We start from the raw sequence: 20,251 nt of genomic DNA, 5'->3' as shown, positions 1-20,251 counted from the left end.
ACCTCCACTAGCTTTGTTCATAGTGATACTTCCTAAGCCCCACTTGTCTTCACATTCCAGGATGTCTGGCTCTAGGTGAGTGATCACACCATTGTGGTTATCTGGGTTACCTGCCTCCTGAGAATCTGTATGCAGGTCAAGATGCAACAGTTAGAACAACAGACTGGTTCCAAATTGGGAAAGAAGTACGTCAAGGCTGTATATTGTCACCCTGCTTATTTAACTTATATGCAGAGTATATCATGCAAAATGCTGGGCTGGATGAAGCACAAACTGAAATCAAGATTGCCAGGAGAAATGTCTATAACTTCAGATATGCAGATGACACCACCTTTATGGCAGAAAGTGAAAAGGAACTAAAGAGCATCTTGATGAAAGTGAAAGAGGAGAGTGAAAAATCAGGCTAAAAACTCAAATTCAAAATAGGAAGATCATGAAATATGCTCCCACCATTTCATGGCAAGTAGATGGGGAAACAGTGGAAACAATGATCGAATTCATTTTGGAGGGATTCAAAATCACTGCAGATGGTGACTGCAACCATGAAATTAAAAGAAGCTTGCTCCTTGGAAGAAGAGTTATGACCAGCCTCGACAGCATATTGAAAAGTAAAGACATTACTTCTTGACAAAGGTCCGTCTAGTCAAAGCTACGGTAGTCATGTAACGATGTGAGAGTTGGACTACAAAGAAAGCTGAGCACCAAAGAATTGATGCTTTTGCACTGTGGTGTTGGAGAAGACTGTTGGGAGTCCCTTGAACAGCAAGGAAATTAAACCAGTCCATCCTAAAGGAAATCAGTCCTGAATATTCATTGGAAGGACTGATGCTGAAGCTTCAATACTTTGGCCACCTAATGCAAAAAACTGACTCATTGGAAAAGACCCTGATGCTGGGAAAGATTGAAGGCAGGAGGAGAAGGGGGTGACAGAAGATGAGATGGTTGGATGGCATCACTGACTCAATAGATATGAGTTTGAGCAAGCTCCAGGAGTTGGTGATGGACATACAGGGAGACCTGGTATGATGCAGTCCATGGGATTGCAAAGAGCTGGACACGACTGACTGGAGAAGGCGATGGCACCCCACTCCAGTACTCTTGCCTGGAAAATCCCATGGATGGAGGAGCCTGGTAGGCTGCAGTCCATGGGGTTGCGAAGAGTCGGACACGACTGAGCGACTTCACTTTGACTTTTCACTTTCATGCATTGGAGAAGGAAGTGGCAACCCACTCCAGTGTTCTTGCCTGGAGAATCCCAGGGATGGGGAAGCCTGGTGGGCTGCTGTCTATGGGGTCGCACAGAGTCGGACATGACTGAAGCGACTTAGCAGCTGCAGCAGAGTGACTGAACTTACTGTGGCTTGTCAGAAATAGCTTCACAGGACAACATCCTTTCTGATGATGGGAGATGGGAGATGACTGCTTTAGTCATCCTGACATCCTAAGCAGACTCTTTGCCTGTACCAAGAGGCTGAACTGGAGTGGACACAGTTGAATTTCCTAAGATTCAGTAGTGTACAAAATCTAGCTCTTGTACTTCCTTTGATATCAATAGACCAGTTCATGGTACATGAAACAGAAAAAGTCAAATTGATCTTCTCTTTGGACTGAATTGAATAATTTGGTTGGTTTAGTTAATTCACAGGTGTTCCACTTTTTCTTTAGTTTTCCTTAAATTCTCAGCAGTTTCATAACAGTAAGTTTTCTCAAAGAAGCAGCAGAAGTTGAAACAAAGAGAATAAGGAATAAGAAAAAAAAAATCTCAAAAAATCTTGACTTGCTGCCGTAACCTTAATATTATCAATTTTTGGAAGACCTAGAATTTGGAAGAAAATACAGAGAGGACAAAAACTGTACTAAATGAGATTTATTGGTCATATTATTTCTAAAAGAACTTCTTCAAACAAAATGGACCTTAGATTCAATTTTCTCTGTGGCTAGAGAAAAGCGACAGTCACTTTGTACATCATCACCACATCTAAGAGAAGCATCACCTGCTCTGGTATATCCTTGGATAGTACTCAGCTGTTCCAGGGGTTAGAATGAGTGGCCTCTTAGGGTCCAGCTTCATGAGATTCTTAAGGTTCTTTAAGCCCTTAAATCTGTAGTACACTGTTCCCTCCTCCCCTGGCTGCTGTGACCAAGCACACTGAAACGTGATAATGATGGACTTAGAGTTTATATTTGTTATCCATAAACTGGTAAGCACATTATGTACATAATCCCATTTAATTCCCACCACCATCCTTTTATGGTGTTGCAATATCCCAGATTTACTAACATTAAAAGTGGGTGGGGGATCTTACCATCCCTGTTAATTTAGGGTGAGCCCTAAACCCTCTTGAAAATTAACAGTCTCAGATACCTCAATAGCTGTCTAATGGAATTTCCCCTCCAAGTGTACGTTGTCATCTGTGCAAACTAAAGATTCGTTCTGACTTGTGAAAATTCACCATGTGCTTTCAAGTGAAATACTATCCTTGAATGTTTGCATTTATTCATATGGAATGATAGACTTTTCATAGAATTCTCAAATGGTGTGCTCCAAATAGGTTATAAACATATTAAAAAATGATTCCCCTTATTTCCTGGGGCATCAGGACTTGGGTCACTTGCTTCTGGGTCAACACGTCTCTTGCTGTGTACACATCATTGTCTCAGTGCCATCGTGAGAAATAGTTACAGAAGTACTGGCCATGGTGCTGTGGGCCATCAGATGGGCCTGAAATCCAGTCAGATGGGAGGAATTGTGTGTGTAGCTTGGATTAGGTTCCTTGGAATCCTGGGAATGTGGAAGGAAGATATGAGATTGGCTTCAAGAAAGGGATGTTTATTGGACCCAGGAATATTCTGTTTCCTTTGTTAGAGTGTTGACTTTTTGCTCAGATCCTATTTTTGCCTTCTACCAACTTTTGCAAAGAGTTTGAGAGAGCTGGAAATAAATAAAATATTCATAAATGTATATACATAGATACTTAAAATGTAAACCTATACATTTTGTGTATGTGTGTATGTATATGTGTGTGTGTGTGTATATATATATATATATATAATGTGTGTGTGTTTACATAATATTTAATCCACTATAAGACTGGCTATAGTATGACCTTCAAGTAGAAAGAAAACTCTTAGAGAAGGTCTATTTGAATTGTTTCAGAATTTAGGGGCATGAAATCTGAAGGACATAACCTAACTCGGGATCTTTTGAGAGCAATAGTTACTGGTCTTTAATGTGTACGCAAGGAAGAAGCATTGGCACAGCTCCCTTCATTTTGATCTTATGTCACTTCCCAGGTTATCTGGCAGGCTGGGTTAGTCATTAAAGGCCCTTAACTGGGTAGAAACAGATGATTGAAACTGGTGAATATTGTTCAGTCAAATAATGTGAGTTTTCTAAAAAAACAAAAACAAAAACAAAAAAACCCAAACGAACTGTAATTTGGATTTTTTCCTGATTGATGTTTCAGCAGGTTTTTTTTCCCTAACGACCAATGATGACACCCCTAGTGACTTTACTTAAGACCAGACATGGAAGGAACTGGAAGGACCCTACCCCAAGAACATGAAGGTTGTAGTAGTGTGGGATACACAGTTAAACCAGTGTTTGTTAAGAAATTGTTCATCTGTAGGTCTAATAGGTGACTCATTGGAAAAGACCCTGATGCTGGGAAAGATTGCAGGCAGGAGGAGAAGGGGACAAAAGAGAATGAGATAGCTGGATGATATCACCAACTCGATGGACATGAGTTTGGGTAAACTCCGGGAGTTGGTGATAGACTGGCAGGCCTGGCATGCTGCAGTCCACGGGGTCGCAAACAGTCGGACACAACTGAGCAACTGAACTGAGGTCTAATAGGAGAGAGATCAGACAGGCCTATTTTCCCTCATTTATGATTAGGATTTATTCCTTCAGGATTCCATCCTCTTCATTCTGAGTTTTATATTGACACCATGGCACAGATGAGAGAAACAGGGAAAGCACATGGGTCTCCATCCAGATAATGCAGTTTGCTTCACTAGGGCTCCTGGCCACAGAGTCACAGTTCTGGAAGATTCCTCCTCCTTCTAGGCTCCTCCTCCTGCAGCTGTGGCTCTTGGATTACCTGAGTACAAACCACTCCTGTCTTTCTCCATGACCTGCAGTCCTTCCTGGAAAAACTTAGGACAGTCACTTGTTCTCCCAGCTTCATGTTTCTAATCTACAAATGGAAATGATAGTTCTTACTTTTCTTATTCACAAGATAGTTGTGAAGATCCTCTTAGAAAACTGATCTGGAAGAGCTATGAAATGATAACCCAAGTCTCTGTGATACAGGCACTACCCACCCTAACCCATCCCTTAGAGATGTACCAGGGCCAGTTGCCCTGGGTGACAAGGAGGGGGAGGCCCTGGGATGGAGAGCATGGGATGCAGGTGCTCGGGCTGAGAGGACCCAGAAAAACCAGTGTTAACTCAGACAAGCATCTCAACCTTCTCCTGCCTCCTTTTTGGCCAAAATTCGTAACAGGTATGATTACTACCTGCAAATTATTCATGCCACTCTCTGTTTGCTAAACCAGCCTGTGAAATTCAGTTATCAATCTCTTTTAGATTTCTTTAAAAAGGGTTCATATATTCTTCCCTGTGTTTCCTCTGCCCTCTCTGCCTTGTGCAGATTGTCATGGATTTGTCTCCACCTGAGATCATAAACTTCAGAGGCTTTGACCCAGACCATGTGAATCTACACATCCCCAGTATCGACCCCACTTCCATAGCAGGCAGACCCTAAGTGTTGATTGCATTCCTATCGCCTGAAGTTGTCCATTGTGATATCATACTTTTCCTTATCAAGATGGATACTTAAAGCAGCAGCATGTAATGTTTGGTTTCTATTCTTTCTGTCTTCTTTTTAGACCAAGGTCATTTCCCAACATAAAATCACATTATGGGATCAAATGATTAAATGAGTGTTCATAGAAATCTTGGCACAGTGCCTTATATGCATTAAACGTCTGATAAATGGTATCTGTTGGTGTTTAATCATTAAACTTTGAAATGGACATTTTACATGCTTAGCATAATGGTGGAAAGTTGGATGTACATTGGGGGCAAGCTTAAATGTGTCATAATAGCTCATGACGTGGGCTCTCCAGGTTTGCGACTTCGGCTTTGTAGTCTTGATCAAGTTGTTTTTCTTCTTTATGTACCTCAGTGTCTCCATCTGTAAAATGAGATAATACTGTTACTACATAGGATTATTGTGAGGATTAAAGAGTTAATACATGTGAAGTGTTGAATGTGTGGCCCTGTACACAGTCAGTACTCAGTAAATATTAACTATGGATTGAAAACCAAAAAAGAGAATTCCTATTTCCAAAGATCAGCATTTGAATTTTTTCCTACTTTTCTGGACACTGAATTTATAATCAACCACTTCTATGACCTGACATGTGTAGCTGAGGCTTCTGGATTCCTCCTCTGTGATACCTGCTCGCTCATTTCTAGTAACACTTGTTGACTCCTGATAGTTCGGTATTCAAGTCTTTTTCCCTGGGAGTTTCAAATATTCTCTCATCTGTTAAAAGTAGTGATGCCTGCATCATAGGGCTACTGAGTGTATCAAAGGAGCTAATACCTGAAAAATTCTCATAGTGTTTGACACATGCAATAAATACCTCGAGAACCACACATTATTTTATTTCTTTGGATAATAATAGGAAAAACATTCTCTATTATTCCAACACATCTTTTGGGAAAAGAGTTAATCCTAAAAAAACATTAAAGTTTATCTTTGAAAAAAATCCTTAACAAAGACACCTCTGTATCTTTTTTCACTGTTTTAGGCTTTTTTACTTGTGATTGGTGTAGTAGGCGTGATGGTGGCAGTGATTCCTTGGATTGCAATACCTGTGATTCCCCTTGGCATCGCTTTCTTTTTTCTCCAGCGATATTTCTCAGAGACTTCACGAGATATTAAACGCCTGGAATGTGCAAGTGAGTACGGGACTCTCAGGTTGGTTTGGCAAAGTAGGCTGGCTTTCCTTTATGCCATTTCATTAACCAGACCCCTGAAATCCTGCAGACTGTCTTCTGGAATTTCTCACTAAGTTAACGTTAGGTAATTGAATATTATGGGCCCTATTCAGTGTGGCCCTTAAGGTGGCAGGTCAGCTGTAGCTTTGTATTTTAGCACAAAGAGGTGAGTTTTCCCTGCCACATCCTGATTCCAGGGAACTGTTTACCTCCTGCTTCTTAGACATCCCAGATCCACTGCCTTTCTGGGTGGAATCCTTGGGAAGGGTGGATTTTGCAGGCACGTGGGGGTCATCACTGGCTTTCAAAGAGAGCTGCATCCTAACCATCAGAGACAGTCTGGCATCTCTCCATTTCACAGACAGGAAGGCTGAGGCACCAGATATCGACTTGTTCAAGGGCAGCTTCCCAGTTGGCACGAGTGGTAAAGAACCTACCTGCCAATGCAGGAGACATAAGAGATACAGGTTCAGTCCCTGGGTCAGAAAGATCTCCTGGAGAAGGAAATGGCAACCCACTGCAGTATTGTTGCCTGGAGAATCCCACGGACAGAGGAGCGTGATGGGCTACAGTCAGTGAGGTCGCACAGAGTCAGAGACAACTGAGAGATTTAGCAGCAGCAGCAGGTGAATTTGAGGATAGGGACCATTTATGTCTTGTTCATGACATACTTCCTAACAGAGCAGCCAGTCTATAAATACTTTTATTAAAAATAAAATATTTCATTACACTGGAACGAATATACAAGGGAAACAGGGGAATTTTCTTACCCCAGAGTTACTAGAAATGACAAGGAAAGGAAAATATTAGGAAAAGAAAAAGAGGTATCAGGAAATGTATTCATATACCAGAAATGATATATTTGAAAAATACATTTTTCCCCATACCTAAAAGATGCAATTAAGTTACAGTTGTTAATTGTTTTAAAAAGCTAAGTGCTGTTACTTTCAGGTTTACTGTTTATCATCAACAGCATTTGGGGTGAACACACTATTTGTGTTCTACCATCCCCAAGGCTGTTCATATAAATGATGCTGAAAATAATCCCCTTAGAAGTACACAGCATGGGATCTGTTCAGTAGGCATGCAGTCTAGTATTCTGTCTAACTTTGTAGCTTAGAATGATGGGGAACACATTTTATGACCAATCCTTCTGTTCTACAGCTATTCACAGAGGGTAGATTATATCAGAGCTTATATTATTAACGCACATATTTCATCAATATTAAAAACCATAAGAAATCATAAGGAAAGTAGAACTGTTAAATGTATTTTTTTAAAGGTATAAGGACAATAGTCAAAAAGGAAGGAAGATGTTTGTATTGATATCACAAACCTTAACCATGGATAGTTACTACTGAACTTTCCATAAACTAAGCCAAGAAGAGAAGTATATTGAGTTCCATGGTTCTTAGTATCTAGTAGATACTAAGTGGAAATAAAAAAAAATCTAAGTTCATCAAAACAAAGGGGATTTTTTATTGTGGCATTTAAATGTTTTGTTATTATTATTATTTTAATATATATTTAGCATTAGTTTATATATATTAATTATTATTATAATTATTATTGATAATAAATTCTTAAGAGGCATTTATCCTAAGTATTTGCATAATAGAGTGGTTGTTAGTTTCATAAAAGCTATAGAAAAATTTTTGGTCGTCAGGAGAATCAGCTAAACTCCCATGAGTTTTGGTCTCAGGAGGTATTTGAATGGGATGCACAACAGTAGAGTCCAGGTATGTATGACGTCCTGCTGATGTGAGCTGGTAGGAATGGTAGGATGCAGGGAGGCAGAAAAGGAAGGGAAGAGCTCCATCCAGTCTTCTGTAGACAAGGCCTCACACGTTTTATAATTTGAGGCTGACTTGTGAAATGGCGTTGGGCTTCCCAGGTGGCACTAGTGATAAAGAATCCTCCTGCAATGCAGGAGATGCAAGAGACACGGGTTCAGGCCCTGGGTTGGGAAGATCCCCTAGAGTAGGAAGTGGCAGCCCACTCTGGTAATCTTGCCTGGAAAATTCTATGGACAGAGGAGCTTGATGGGCTACAGTGCATGGGGTCACAAAGAGTCAGACACAACTGAGCACCATGAAATGGAGCCATTCAATAGTCTTGTTGCAAAGCAGGTCTCTGGTACATTCAAAGAGGAGTTGTTCCAGAAGTAACCTGTGATGAAGATTAATGCCTGGGGAAAGGGCCACTTCCCATCCATAAGAAAAGAAAGATGGGCACTTCCTTAGGCTTTTTAAAGAGAAAGTACTGGATTTTTAAAATGTTTTTAGAAACCATCCCCAAGAAAGAGAAATGCAAAAAAAGGCAAAATGGTTGTCTGAGGAGGCCTTACAAATAGCTGATAAAAGAAGAGAAGCTAAAGGCAAAGGAACAAAGGAAAGATATACCTATCTGAATGCAGAATTCAAGAGTAGCAAGGAGAGATAGCAAGGAGAGAGCCTTCCTGCATGATCAATGCTAAGGAATAGAGGAAAACAATAGAATGGTAAAGACTAGAGAGCTCTTGAAGAAAATTAGAGATACCAAGAGAACGTTTCATTCAAAGAGGAGCACAATAAAGGACAGAAATGGTATAGACCTAACAAAAGCAGAAGATATTAAGAAGAGGTGGCAAGAACACACAGAAGACTGCACAAAAAAGATCTTCATGACCCAGATAACCATGCTGGTGTGATCAAGCACCCAGAGCCAGACATCCTGGAATGTGAAGTCAAGTGGGCCTTAGGAAGCATCACTAGAAAGAAAACTAGTGGTGGTGATGGTATTCCAGCTGAACTATTTCAAATTCTAAAAGATGATGCTGTGAAAGTGCTACACTAATATGCCAACAAATTTGGAAAACTCAGCAGTGGCCACAGGACTTGAAAAATTCAATTTTCATTCCAATCCCAAAGAAAGGCAATGCCAAAGAATGTTCAAACTACCGCACAGTTGCACTCATCTCATGTGCTAGCAAACTCCTGGTTAAAATTCTCCAAGCCAGGCTTCAGCAATACGTGAATTGTGAACTTCCAGATGTTCAAGCTGTTTTTAGAAAAGGAAGAGGAACCAGAGATCAAATTGCCAACATCCGGTAGATCATTGAAAAAGCAAGAAAGTTTCAAAAAAAAAAAATCTGCTTTTTTGGCTATGCCAAAACCTCTGACTGTGTAGATCACAACAAACTGTGGAAAAATTCTGAAAGACATGGGAATACCAGACCACCTGACCTGCCTCCTGAGAAATCTGTATGCAGGTCAAGAAGCAACAGTTAGAACTGGACATGAAACAACAGACTGGTTCCAAATCGGGAAAAGTGTATGTTATGGCTGTATATTGTCACCTTGCTTATTTAACTTATATGCAGAGTACATCATACAAAATGCAGGGCTGGATGAAGGACAAGCTGGAATCGAAATTGCTGGGAGAAATATCAATAACCTCAGATATGCAGATAACACCACCCTTATGGCAGAAAGTGAAAATGAACTAAAGAGCCTCTTGATGAAAGTGAAAGAAGAGAATGAAAAAGTTGACTGAAAGCTCAACATTCAGAAAACTAAGATCATGGCATCTGGTCCCATCACTTCATGGCAAATAGATGCAGAAACAATGGAAACAGTGGCTGACTTTATTTTTCTGGGCTCCAAAATCACTGCAGATAGTGACTGAAGCCATGAAATGAAAACATGCTTACTCCTTGGAAGAAAAGTTATGACCAACTTAGACAGTATGTTAAAAAGCACAGACATTATTTTGCTGGCAAGGTCCATCTAGTCAAAGCTATGTTTTTCCAGTAGTCATGTATGGATGTGAGAGTTGGACTATAAAGAAAGCTGAGCACTGAAGAATTGATGCTTTTGAACTGTGGTGTTGGACAAGACTCTTGGGAGTCCCTTGGACAGCAAGGAGATGAAACCAGTCAATCCTAAAGGACATCAACACTGAATATTCATTGGAAAGACTGATACTGAAGCTGAAACTCCAATACTTTGGTCACCTGATGCAAATAACTGACTCATTGGAACAGACCCTGATGCTTGAAAAGATTGAAGGCAGGAAGAGAAGGGTACGGCAGAGAATGAGATAGTTGGATGGCATCACTGACTTGATGTACATGAGTTTGAGCAAGCTCCAGGAATTGGTGACGGACAGGGCAGCCTGGCGTCATGCAGTCCATGGGCTTGCAAGGGATTGGACACGACTGAGTGGCTAAACTTAACTACTGGGTTTTCTCAGTGTTTGATCTGGAGAGTCTGAGAACTTTGGTCCCATCATTGTGGAATATTGGGATTTTTTTTTTTTTTTTTTTTTGCACCATAGTATGCTGCAAGAACATTAGACAGCAAAATATTCAATCCAGATATCCCCTCCTCCACACCCCGTATAAACAAATGTGGTGGCCAGTTAATTAGAACTGTTTCTGTTCTCTCTCTAGGTTGGGGGGTGGGGGGAGGAGTCTGTGCCATAAATAATATCACTGTTTTCTTGAAACAGTAACTGATGGTGTGTCTTAAGGTCACTGGTGAAGGCACTAGTAAAAACAGGGACACCCAACTGCTGTATTCAGAAGGCTTAAACTTGCTTCATCCTTGTGCTCTGAAGGACTACAGACATCCTGAGGTTTAGTTTCAGATCCTATTGCCAAGCTGCCTCTGGAAGCTTAGGGTGACATTTTTTTTCAGCTTAATGACAAGTATTAGCTGCTTTAAATGGGTTTATTGGGTACATTTTTGCAAAAGTGAGCATAACAGCAGTCACAGAACAGTGCATAAAATCTGGATGGCATTTGGTTGCCTTTCTCTAGCTAACTCTTTTTGTTTGTTTTTAAAACTTTTAATTTTGTATTGGGATATAGCCAAATAACAAGCAATGTTGTGATGGTTTCAGGTGAACAGTGAAGAGACTCAGCCATACATATATTTGTATCCATTCTCCCCCAATCCCCTCCCATCCAGGCTGTCACATAACATTCCATGTACTGCACAAAATAGGCCCTTGTTGGTTATTTGTTTTAAATATAGCAGTATGTACATGTCTATCCCAAACTCCCTAACCCTTCCTCCTATCCTTCCCCCCAGAAACCGTAAGTTCATTGTCTCAGTCTGTGAGTCTCTTTCTGTTTGTAAGTAAGTTCATTTATTTTATTTTTTTAGATTCCACATATAAGGGATGTCATATGATATTTCTCCCTCTCTGATATACTCAATTCAGTAAGTAACGACACTCTCCAGGTCTATCCATGTGGCTGAAGATGGCATTATTTCATTCTTTTTAATGATCTAAACAACTCTTCGTATTTAGCAGTGCCTGAATGCTGAAGTCATATCCAAATTCTGTCTGAAAGTATGCTGTGATCAACTAGTAATGTCTGCCACAGGCATTGCTGGCAGTAGGTTAGCACGTTTGTCATGTGTATTCAGACTATGGATCCTCATGTCTGCTGTTTTAAGTGTTTTCATACCAGATTCCTAGGGACTTTATTCAACCTCAGGTGCTTAGTAAGATGTACAGTAATGACTAATGCTGTTGGATATTAGCTAAGGAAGATTTGGGGTTTTCTGAACATAAAGTCTGGAGAAAAATGTATTTAATCACACATGGGCATTCTTAATCCTCATTATTCTCCCTCTGAGACATTGCAGTTGTGATTAAAAGCAAAACCATGGGATTAAAACAGAACTGGGTCTGACACCTGCTCTACCACTTAGGTGGGTTAATTTACTTAATCCTGGGCAGGGAGTGCTCTTAATCCCTCAGTCTCTGGAAGTCTCATGAGGGTTTCTTGAGTCAGTGCTTGTCAAGTGCTTGTAGACTACTACCAAAGATTCCAGAACCTTGAACATGAAGGAACTCAGAACATAGTAACCACTAGCAGGTCTCACACAGAGTGAATGATAACCCACAACAGGGCTATCAGCCGAGGGTCCTTGCATGTAGTTCTCTGCCCTCCCCCTGCCAGGGAAGATCTTCAGTCTTTGGGGTGTGTTCTGAAGAATCTTCAGGGTTGTGGACACACAGCTGTCAGTCATAGGAAAGGTAGGGTTACACGTGTGTGTGACTGCAGACTGATACCATGGCTCTTATAGGATAGCAAGCTCAGTGTTTGTGGGAAAGAGGGTATTTCACTGCCCAAGATAAGATCAGGTCCTTGACATCCCCACTCCCCTGTACCAGTTAATCTTCTGTGGAGACCCTTCAGTTCACTCATCCTGGCATCCTGCTCAGTCCTAAGTGGGGTTTGAAAGAAACAGGATAGATTTTTACTGTTCTCATTCCTTTAGACCACTGTAACTGTTGGATATGAGGTGAAGTAGGTGATGGGGTCTTTGAGTTTCCTGGTGTTTAAATGGGGTGACACAGGCTTCTAAAGTCGACCCCACCCTCCCTGCTGGAGAGAATCAGCTGCAGCTTTGATCTCCTGACAGGGAAGCAGGTGAGGGAGGCCATGCTGAAGAGTTCACTCCAGGACTCTCCCTGGGTGAACAGCCATGTGCTTCCTCCTCAGAAGCCTTGTTGGTGATGAACATCACAAGATTTGTTGACATAGTGTTGACATCACAACATTTGCTGTGGAAGTGAGAGCCTAGTTCTAGCGAATTTTCTGTGCTCTCTGTAGTTGTACTCTTGGCATCCTCCTGACAGGGTGATGGGCTCAGAATTCACCTGCATCATCGCTGTGAGCACCCTGCTTCCCAACTGACTGAGTTCTGCAGGTGAGTTGGCACACCTGCTGGGGCTGCAGAAAAGGCCTGTGCAGAGCTCCCAGCCTTTCTTATTTGGAGCATGAGCTCAGTCTGTGTTCATGTTGCTCTTAAAAGTACAAAGTTATAGGAAGCTAAAATTAAAAGTTAATAGGATGGACAGAGAGACCAATGTGAATGCTGGAATAAGACCACAGACACGTAACTATACAGTCATAAACACCACCAAATCACTTTAGGCTCTTTGCCTAAAGTAAGTACAAAGGGGAAATATTAGATCTTGTTTCAGTTCAGAGGTTTTTATTTCTTCCATCATAGGTGAGGGACCCTAATGATTATGGTTCCTGGTCAGATGTCCCAGGTGGAAAGAACCCAGGACTGAGTGGATGGACAGATGGCCCCCAGCCCAGACTTTCCTACTCCAGCCCAGGGCTTCCTACCCGCTTTGAGCCCTGTGTCTCACAGGAGGAATCCTGCTCTTTCCTCCTCGTAGAACCAGGGATGCTAAGCACAAGAAGTGGTTCTGTGTCTTTGCTCATTTGTACCCCAGGCCGTTCCCATACTTACACACAGCTGCAGTGCCCATATGCTCGTCGATACTGACTGAACTGTCACCCAGATAGGCATTTGGTTGTCAGGCTAAAGAGTCAGGTCCTGAAAATAATTTCGAATTTCCACTTTGATTCTTTTCCCCCCATCATTTAAAAAAGTTTCTGTATCCTCCTATAAGTGACCCTAATTTCCTCAAACCATCCAGGTTTTACTTACAGATTTCTATAGGAGATGCATAGGTAACAAAGTGATGTCAGTATTTTCTGATGATAAAGCACAAGCTATCACTCATCCCAGACAGAGGTCACAGGCTGTGTGAGGTGAGGTCTCACTATCTGCCCCGACAACAGCAAGTTACAGCCTTGTTTCTGGTGGGAAATGAGAACCATAAGGGTCCTTCCTGCCCAGCAGCCTGTAATCCACCTGTTCCATGATGGGCAGAAGACTGACCCTGGGGCTTGTGGTCAGTATGCTCTTAGAGAAGATGGAAGGAAAAGAATGGTCAGTCATGTGACGCTAGACCCCCAACTTACATGAAGTCACTCAGAAGAGAATAGACACTAAGGCCAATGTCAGATTCTCAAAGGGTGATGTGAGTGTCACACGTCAATGCTGTTGCTGCTGCTAAGTCGCTTCAGTCATGTCCAACTCTGTGCAACCCCATAAACGGCAGCCCACCAGGCTCCCCTGTCCCTGGGATTCTCTAGGCAAGAATACTGGAGTGAATTGCCATTTCCTTCTTCAATGCATGAAAGTGAAAGGTCAAAGTGAAGTTGCTCAGTCATGTCCGACTCTTAGTGACCCCATGGACTTCAGCCTACCAGGCTCTTCCATCCATGGGATTTTCCAGGCAAGAGTACTGGAGTAGGGTGCTATTGCCTTCTCCATCACACATCACAGTGACCTCCAAACATCAGGACACATATCCAGCAGGCAGATACAGAAACATCCATCAGGTTCCCTGAGCAGAAGTCAAGACCATTCAAAGGCTCCTCATCTGCTGGGTCCTGTAGGCACAAGGGCGGTGCAGCACCGGGTGCTCCGCGGCCCGTACAGAGGCTCCTGGTGCAGGTGCAGGGGGAGGCCCAGACGGGGCAGGTGGCAGATTGTCCATTCCCTTACTCGTCTCTCCCTGTCCTGGGACTGGCTCTGGTCCAGTGTGGGGGATATACTGACTCTATCCCAGCACATAGGTTACTCATCTAAGGAGGAGATGGCCCACAGGTAGCTCAGCAAAATTCAGGGTGGTGAGGACTGTCATGGAGAATTAAATTTTGAAATGTTACTGTCTCAAAAATTAGTAGTAATTACTCAGTCATGGAAAAGAATGAAATGTTGCCACTTGTAGCAACATGGATGGACATAGAGGGGTATTATTCTTGTTAAGGATAGTAAGACAAAGACAAATACTATATGCCATTCCTTCTATGTAGAATCTAAAGAATAATTTAAATGAATATAAATACAAAACAGAAATAGACTCAGAGACAGAAAGCAAACTTATTTAGTTCAGTTCAGTTGTTCAGTCATGCCCAACTCATTGCGACCCCATGAACCGCAGCATGCCAGGCCTCCCTGTCCATCACCAACACCTGCAGTTTACGCAAACTCATGTCCGTTGAGTCGGTGATGCCATCCAACCATATCATCCTCTGTCGTACTGTTCTTCTCCCTCCCTCAATCTTTCCCAGCATCAGGGTCTTTTCCAACGAGTAAGCTCTTTGCATCAGGTGGCAAAAGTATTGGAGTTTCAGCTTCAGCACCAGTCCTTCCAGTGAATATTCAGGACTTGTCTCCTTTAGGATGAGCTGGTTGGATCTCCTTGCAGTCCAAGGGACTCTCAAGAGTCTTCTCCAACACCATAGTTCAAAAGCATCAATTCTTTGGTGCTCAGCTTTCTTTATAGCCAACTCTCAGATCCATACATGACTACTGGAAAAAACATAGCCTTGACTAGACAGAGCTTTGTTGATAAAGTAATGTCTCTGCTTTTTAATATGCTGTCTAGGTTGGGCAAAACTTTCCTTCCAAGGAATAAGCGTCTTTGAATTTCATGGCTGCAATCACCATCTGCAGTGATTTTGCAGCCCCCCCAAAATAAAGTCAGCTTCTGTTTCCACTGTTTCCCCATCTATTTGTCATGAAGTGATGGGACTAGATGCCATGATCTGAGTTTTCTGAATGTTGAGCTTTAAGCCAACTTTTTCATCCTCCTCTTTCACTTTCATCAACAGGACCTTTAGTTCTTAACTTTCTGCCATAAGGGTAGTGTCATCTGCATATCTGAGGTCATTGATATTTCTCCCAGCATTCTTTATTCCAACTTGTGCTTCCTCCAGCCCAGCGTTTCTCATGATGTACTCTGCATATAAGTTAAATAAGCAGGGTGACAATATACAAACTTGATGAACTCCTTTTCCTATTTGGAACCAGTCTGTCGTTCCATGTCCAGTTCTAACTGTTGCTTCCTGACCTGCATACAGGTTTCTCAAGAGGCAAGTCAGGTGGTCTGGTATTCCCATCTCTTTCAGAATTTTCCACAGGTTATTGTGATCCACACAGTCAAAGGCTTTGGCATAGTCAATAAAGCAGAAATAGAGATTTCTCTTGTTTCTTCAATGATCCAGAGGATGTTGGCAATTTGATCTCTGGTTCCTTTGCCTTTTCTAAAACCAGCTTGAACATCTGGAAGTTCACGGTTCACATATTGCTGAAGCCTGGCTTGGAGAATTTTGAGCATTACTTTTCTAGCCTGTGAGATGAGTGCAACTGTGCTATAGTTTGAGCATTCTTTGGGATTGGAATGAAAACTGACCTTTTCCAGTCCTGTGACCGCTGCTGAGTTTTCCACATTTGCTGACATATTGAGTGCAGCATTTTTATAGCATCATCTTTAGGATTTGAAATAGCTCCATTGGAATTCCATCACCTCCACTAGCGTTGTTCGTAGTGATACTTTCTAAGGCCCACTTGACTTCACATTCCAGGATGTCTGACTCTAGGTGAGTTTTTATACTATCATGATTATCTGGGTCATGAAGATCTTTTTTGTACAGTTCTTCTGTATATTCTTGCCACCTCTTCTTAATATCTTCTGCTTAGGTCCATACCATTTCTGTCCTTTTTGTGCCCATCTTTGCATGAAATTTTCCCTTGGTATCTCTAATATTCTTGAAGAGATCTCTAGTCGTTCCCATTCTATTGTTTTTCTCTATTTCTTTGCATTGATCTCTGAGGAAGGCTTTCTTATCTCTCCTTGCTATTCTTTGAACCTCTGCATTCAAATGGGTATATCTTTCCTTTTCTCCTTGCTTTTGTCTTCTCTTCTTTTCTTAGCTATTTGTAAGGCCTCCTCAGACAGCCATTTTGCCTTTTTGCATTTCTTTTTCTTGGGGATGTTCTTGATCCCTGTCTCCTATACAATGTCATGAACCTCTGTCCTTAGTTTAATAGGCACTCTGTCTATCAGATCTAGTCCCTTAAATCTATTTTCCACTTCCTCTGTATAATCATAAGGGTTTTGATTTAGGTCATACCTGAATGGTCTAGTGGTTTTCCCGACTGTCTTCAATTTAAGTTTGATTTTGGCAATAAGGAGTTCATGATCTGAACCATGGTTAGCTCCTGGTCTTTTTTTTTGCTGACTGTATAGAGCTTCTCCATCTTTGGCTGCAAAGAATATAATCAAACTGATTTTGGAGTTGACCATCTGGTGACGTCCATGTGTAGAGTCTTCTCTTGCCTTGTTGGAAGAGATTGTTTGCTATGACCCTGCGTTCTCTTGGCACAACTCTATTAGCCTTTGCTCTGCTTCATTTTGTACTCCAAGGCCAAATTTGGCACAACTCTATTAGCCTTTGCTTCATTTTGTACTCCAAGGCCAAATTTGCCAGTTACTGCAAGTGTTTCTTGACTTCCTACTTTTGTATTCCAGTCCCCTGTAATGATAAGGACATCCTTTTGGGGTGTTAGTTCTAAAAGGTCTTGTAGGTCTTAATAGAACCATTCACCTTACAGTTACTGTAGGGCAAAGAGAGGAAAGGAGCAACAAATTAGGAATATGGAATTAAGAAGTACACGCTACTGTGCACCAAATAGGTCAGGAACATGAATTTACTGTACAGCTCAGGAAATTTTACTTAATATCTTGTATTAGCCTATCTAGGGACAGTTCTAGCCTCCCTTGTGCTCATGTTTATTTGCTCAGTCATGGCCAATTCTTTCAACCCTATGGACCATAGCCCACCAGGCTCCACTGTCCATGAGATTCTCTAGGCAAGAATATTGGAGTGGGTTGCCACTTCTTCCTCCAAGTGATCTTCTCGACCCAGGGATTGAACCCACATTTCTTGTGTCTCCTACATACAGATGAATTCTTAAACTGCTGAGTCATCCTATAATGGAATATAATCAGAAAAAAAATAACTGCATCACTATGCTGTATACTTGAAACATATCGTAATTCAACTGTACATATATATATATATATATATAGACACATATATATTTTTTTTTAATTTGGAGGGGTGTATGCTGAGGAGGACCTTGATGAATGAGGCAGTAAAGAATTTCTTTATCTAAATCTAGTTGTGATTTCAATTTGTTAAAAAAAAAAAAAAGGGTTCAAAGAGAATCTTTCATTTCCAGGTTGTTAAAATGAAGGTTGGTATGAGCAGGAATTCAAGGGTCACGTGGAGGATCCTCTCTGAAGGGGCATCATCCTTCCTCCCCCAGGCAGCTCTCCAGGAAGTCTCGGGTGTGCCCTTTGGTGGGACTTGTGACCACAGAGCATGAGAGGCTGTTGGCTTCCTCGCATCCAGCTTCCCTGACTTTCTCTGTGTGTCTGTCTCTGCTTCTCCAGCACGGAGCCCAGTATTTTCCCACTTAGCATCTTCTCTCCGGGGACTCTGGACCATCCGGGCATACAAGGCTGAACAGAGTTTTCAGGAGCTGTTCGATGCACACCAGGACTTGCATTCAGGTCTGTAAGTTTCTGGAAATGATTTCGAAGGATGGGGTGTTCTGCCTTCTGAGGCCTGACCTCCCTCTCAGGTGGCCTGGCTGGCCAGCACTTTCCTGTGCCGTCCCTCATGCCCCTCTGCACACCTGCTTCCCCCACCCCATCTTCTCCCCATCCCCTCTGTGCACCCCTCTTCCCTTCCATCCCCTGCTTGCCTCCCCTGACTGGCTTGTGCTGTCCTTCCATCACTGTGTCCTGTGATTTTCTGTCTCTTTAGGGCAGGAGTCAGCAAAGAGCCAGCTTTGTGTGCTGTCCTGTGTCTGTTGTAACTTTTCAAATCTCCTGTTGTAGCACAAAGGACAGCAAAGGTAATACATCAGCAAATGACCATGGCTGTGAGCCACTAAAACTTCATTTATGGAACCAGGTGTTGGCCATTCCTGGCCTCCAGGCTGTAGTTGTCTGCTCTCCTTTCAGAGCATGTCAAACCTGACTGAGGAAAATAATTTCCTGATTAGCATATTTGCTCTTCTCTTCATGTATATTATTCTTTGTGTCAGTGAAGATTTGTTCTAGGTAGAAATTTCAGAATTTACTACAAGTCTATAAAATCCTGGCCTGTATCTTCAATCTGTATTGTATTGTATTTTGAAGATAAAATGACATTTTAAAAGCCGCTTGCAGGTCCTGTGAGCTGATGGTTATTTACACACTGGCTCTGAAGGGTAAACACTGTGCAGGGCCCTGTAGGGATTGCAGAAGGTGCTGGAAACAGTGTGAGCTGTGCTCTCTGCTATCAGAGAGCTTGGAATAGTCCACATGTGAGAGGGTGATCTTCAGGTTGAGGCCCAGCACTGCAGGAAACGCACTGATGAGACTGTTTTTCCATCTTCTTTCTCAGGATGAAACTTCTGTTTATAACCTGTGGATTGAATTTTTCAGTGCATGCTTCCCACAGAGCCCCTGGACTGATTCCTGTGTGTGTCAGATCTTGTCATGTCAAACCTAGCTTTCTGGACTCTTTGAGCACCTTGGGTATATAACTTTGCTATCCTACCTGTGTAAAATTCTTCTGTTGCTCAACTGAACAAAATGCACTTTCTCATTTGAAGCAGCTAACATGGCTATTCTACTGATTTATTATACTTATTATGGTTCACAAATGCAGAGGCTTTGTTCCTGCTTTTGACAACGTCCCGATGGCTCGCTGTGTATCTAGATGTCATCTGTGCCATCTTCGTCACTGTTGTTGCCTTTGTGTCCCTGATTCTTACAGATGGTAAGTATAGATGTGAGTAACTACTTATAATATGAATACAGCTTATAGTTTCATTTACAAGTATTAAATAAAGCTCTTGGTGTCTTGTCTAGTATATACTGTTTGGCTCTAGTGAATTAGTGTTTGCAGTATAGGATTCCACTGTGCGGTCTACATAAAATCCTTTGTGTCTTGATGAAGCCTTTTTATCTCTTTCTTTGAATGGGTTGAGGTCTATGCAATGTAGCAAGCTGACTTGCTGAACATTCCAGGTTATGTTGGGAGGAGCAAACCAGGTTACCTCTTACATTAAGCTTTTGTCCAGTTAGCTTTAGGGCTACTTGAATCTCTTAGTTGCAGGTGCCTGGTTCACTGAGGTGAGAAGGATTCTCTGTAGGAAAGAACAGAGTCCTCACTGCTGTGTGGGTACCAGATAAGCAGGTGTCGGCATCTGTGCCATGAATTCACCATCTCTATTCCATAGTAACAGCACTGAATCAAAATCTTTAATAAGGAGCAATGAGAGTAGCAGTTTAGACTTAAAAGCACTGGCTGTTAGAACCCATTGTCTTGTTTTTCATGGTTTTAACTGCAGCTGCCTTCAATGTAGAAAGTGAACTTTACACAAAGGTTCTTGAAACCCTGATGATGAAAGTCAGAATAATGACATGATTCCTTACCTTTGTAATGCTGTCAAGTGTGTCAGTCCTGCTGGGACTAATAAACTCATTCTGTAGTCTTTTTGAATTCGAAGTGTTTTCTTCATTGTA

The 20,251-nt window shown here is 41.9% G+C and overlaps 1 protein-coding gene across 2 annotated transcripts in view; it reads left to right on the top strand.

The window, feature by feature from the left end:
• LOC113888430 (multidrug resistance-associated protein 4-like) overlaps window positions 1-20,251 on the top strand; it is a 547,902-nt gene that overhangs the window by 98,621 nt on the left and 429,030 nt on the right. The window contains exons 21-23 of one of the 2 annotated variants that reach the window (XM_027535553.1): window positions 5,824-5,974; window positions 18,125-18,244; window positions 19,392-19,502. In XM_027535553.1, coding sequence (XP_027391354.1) covers window positions 5,824-5,974; window positions 18,125-18,244; window positions 19,392-19,502 — 382 coding nt within the window. The remainder of the gene's footprint in view (window positions 1-5,823; window positions 5,975-18,124; window positions 18,245-19,391; window positions 19,503-20,251) is intronic. The other variant, XM_027535554.1, reaches the window with a different exon arrangement.

The sequence above is a fragment of the Bos indicus x Bos taurus genome, unplaced genomic scaffold (genome assembly GCF_003369695.1).
Source record: "Bos indicus x Bos taurus breed Angus x Brahman F1 hybrid unplaced genomic scaffold, Bos_hybrid_MaternalHap_v2.0 SuperScaffold_100126, whole genome shotgun sequence".
NCBI lineage: Eukaryota > Metazoa > Chordata > Mammalia > Artiodactyla > Bovidae > Bos > Bos indicus x Bos taurus.
Note: the sequence above shows the minus strand (reverse complement) of the source record. Positions and strands in the feature narration are given on the sequence as shown.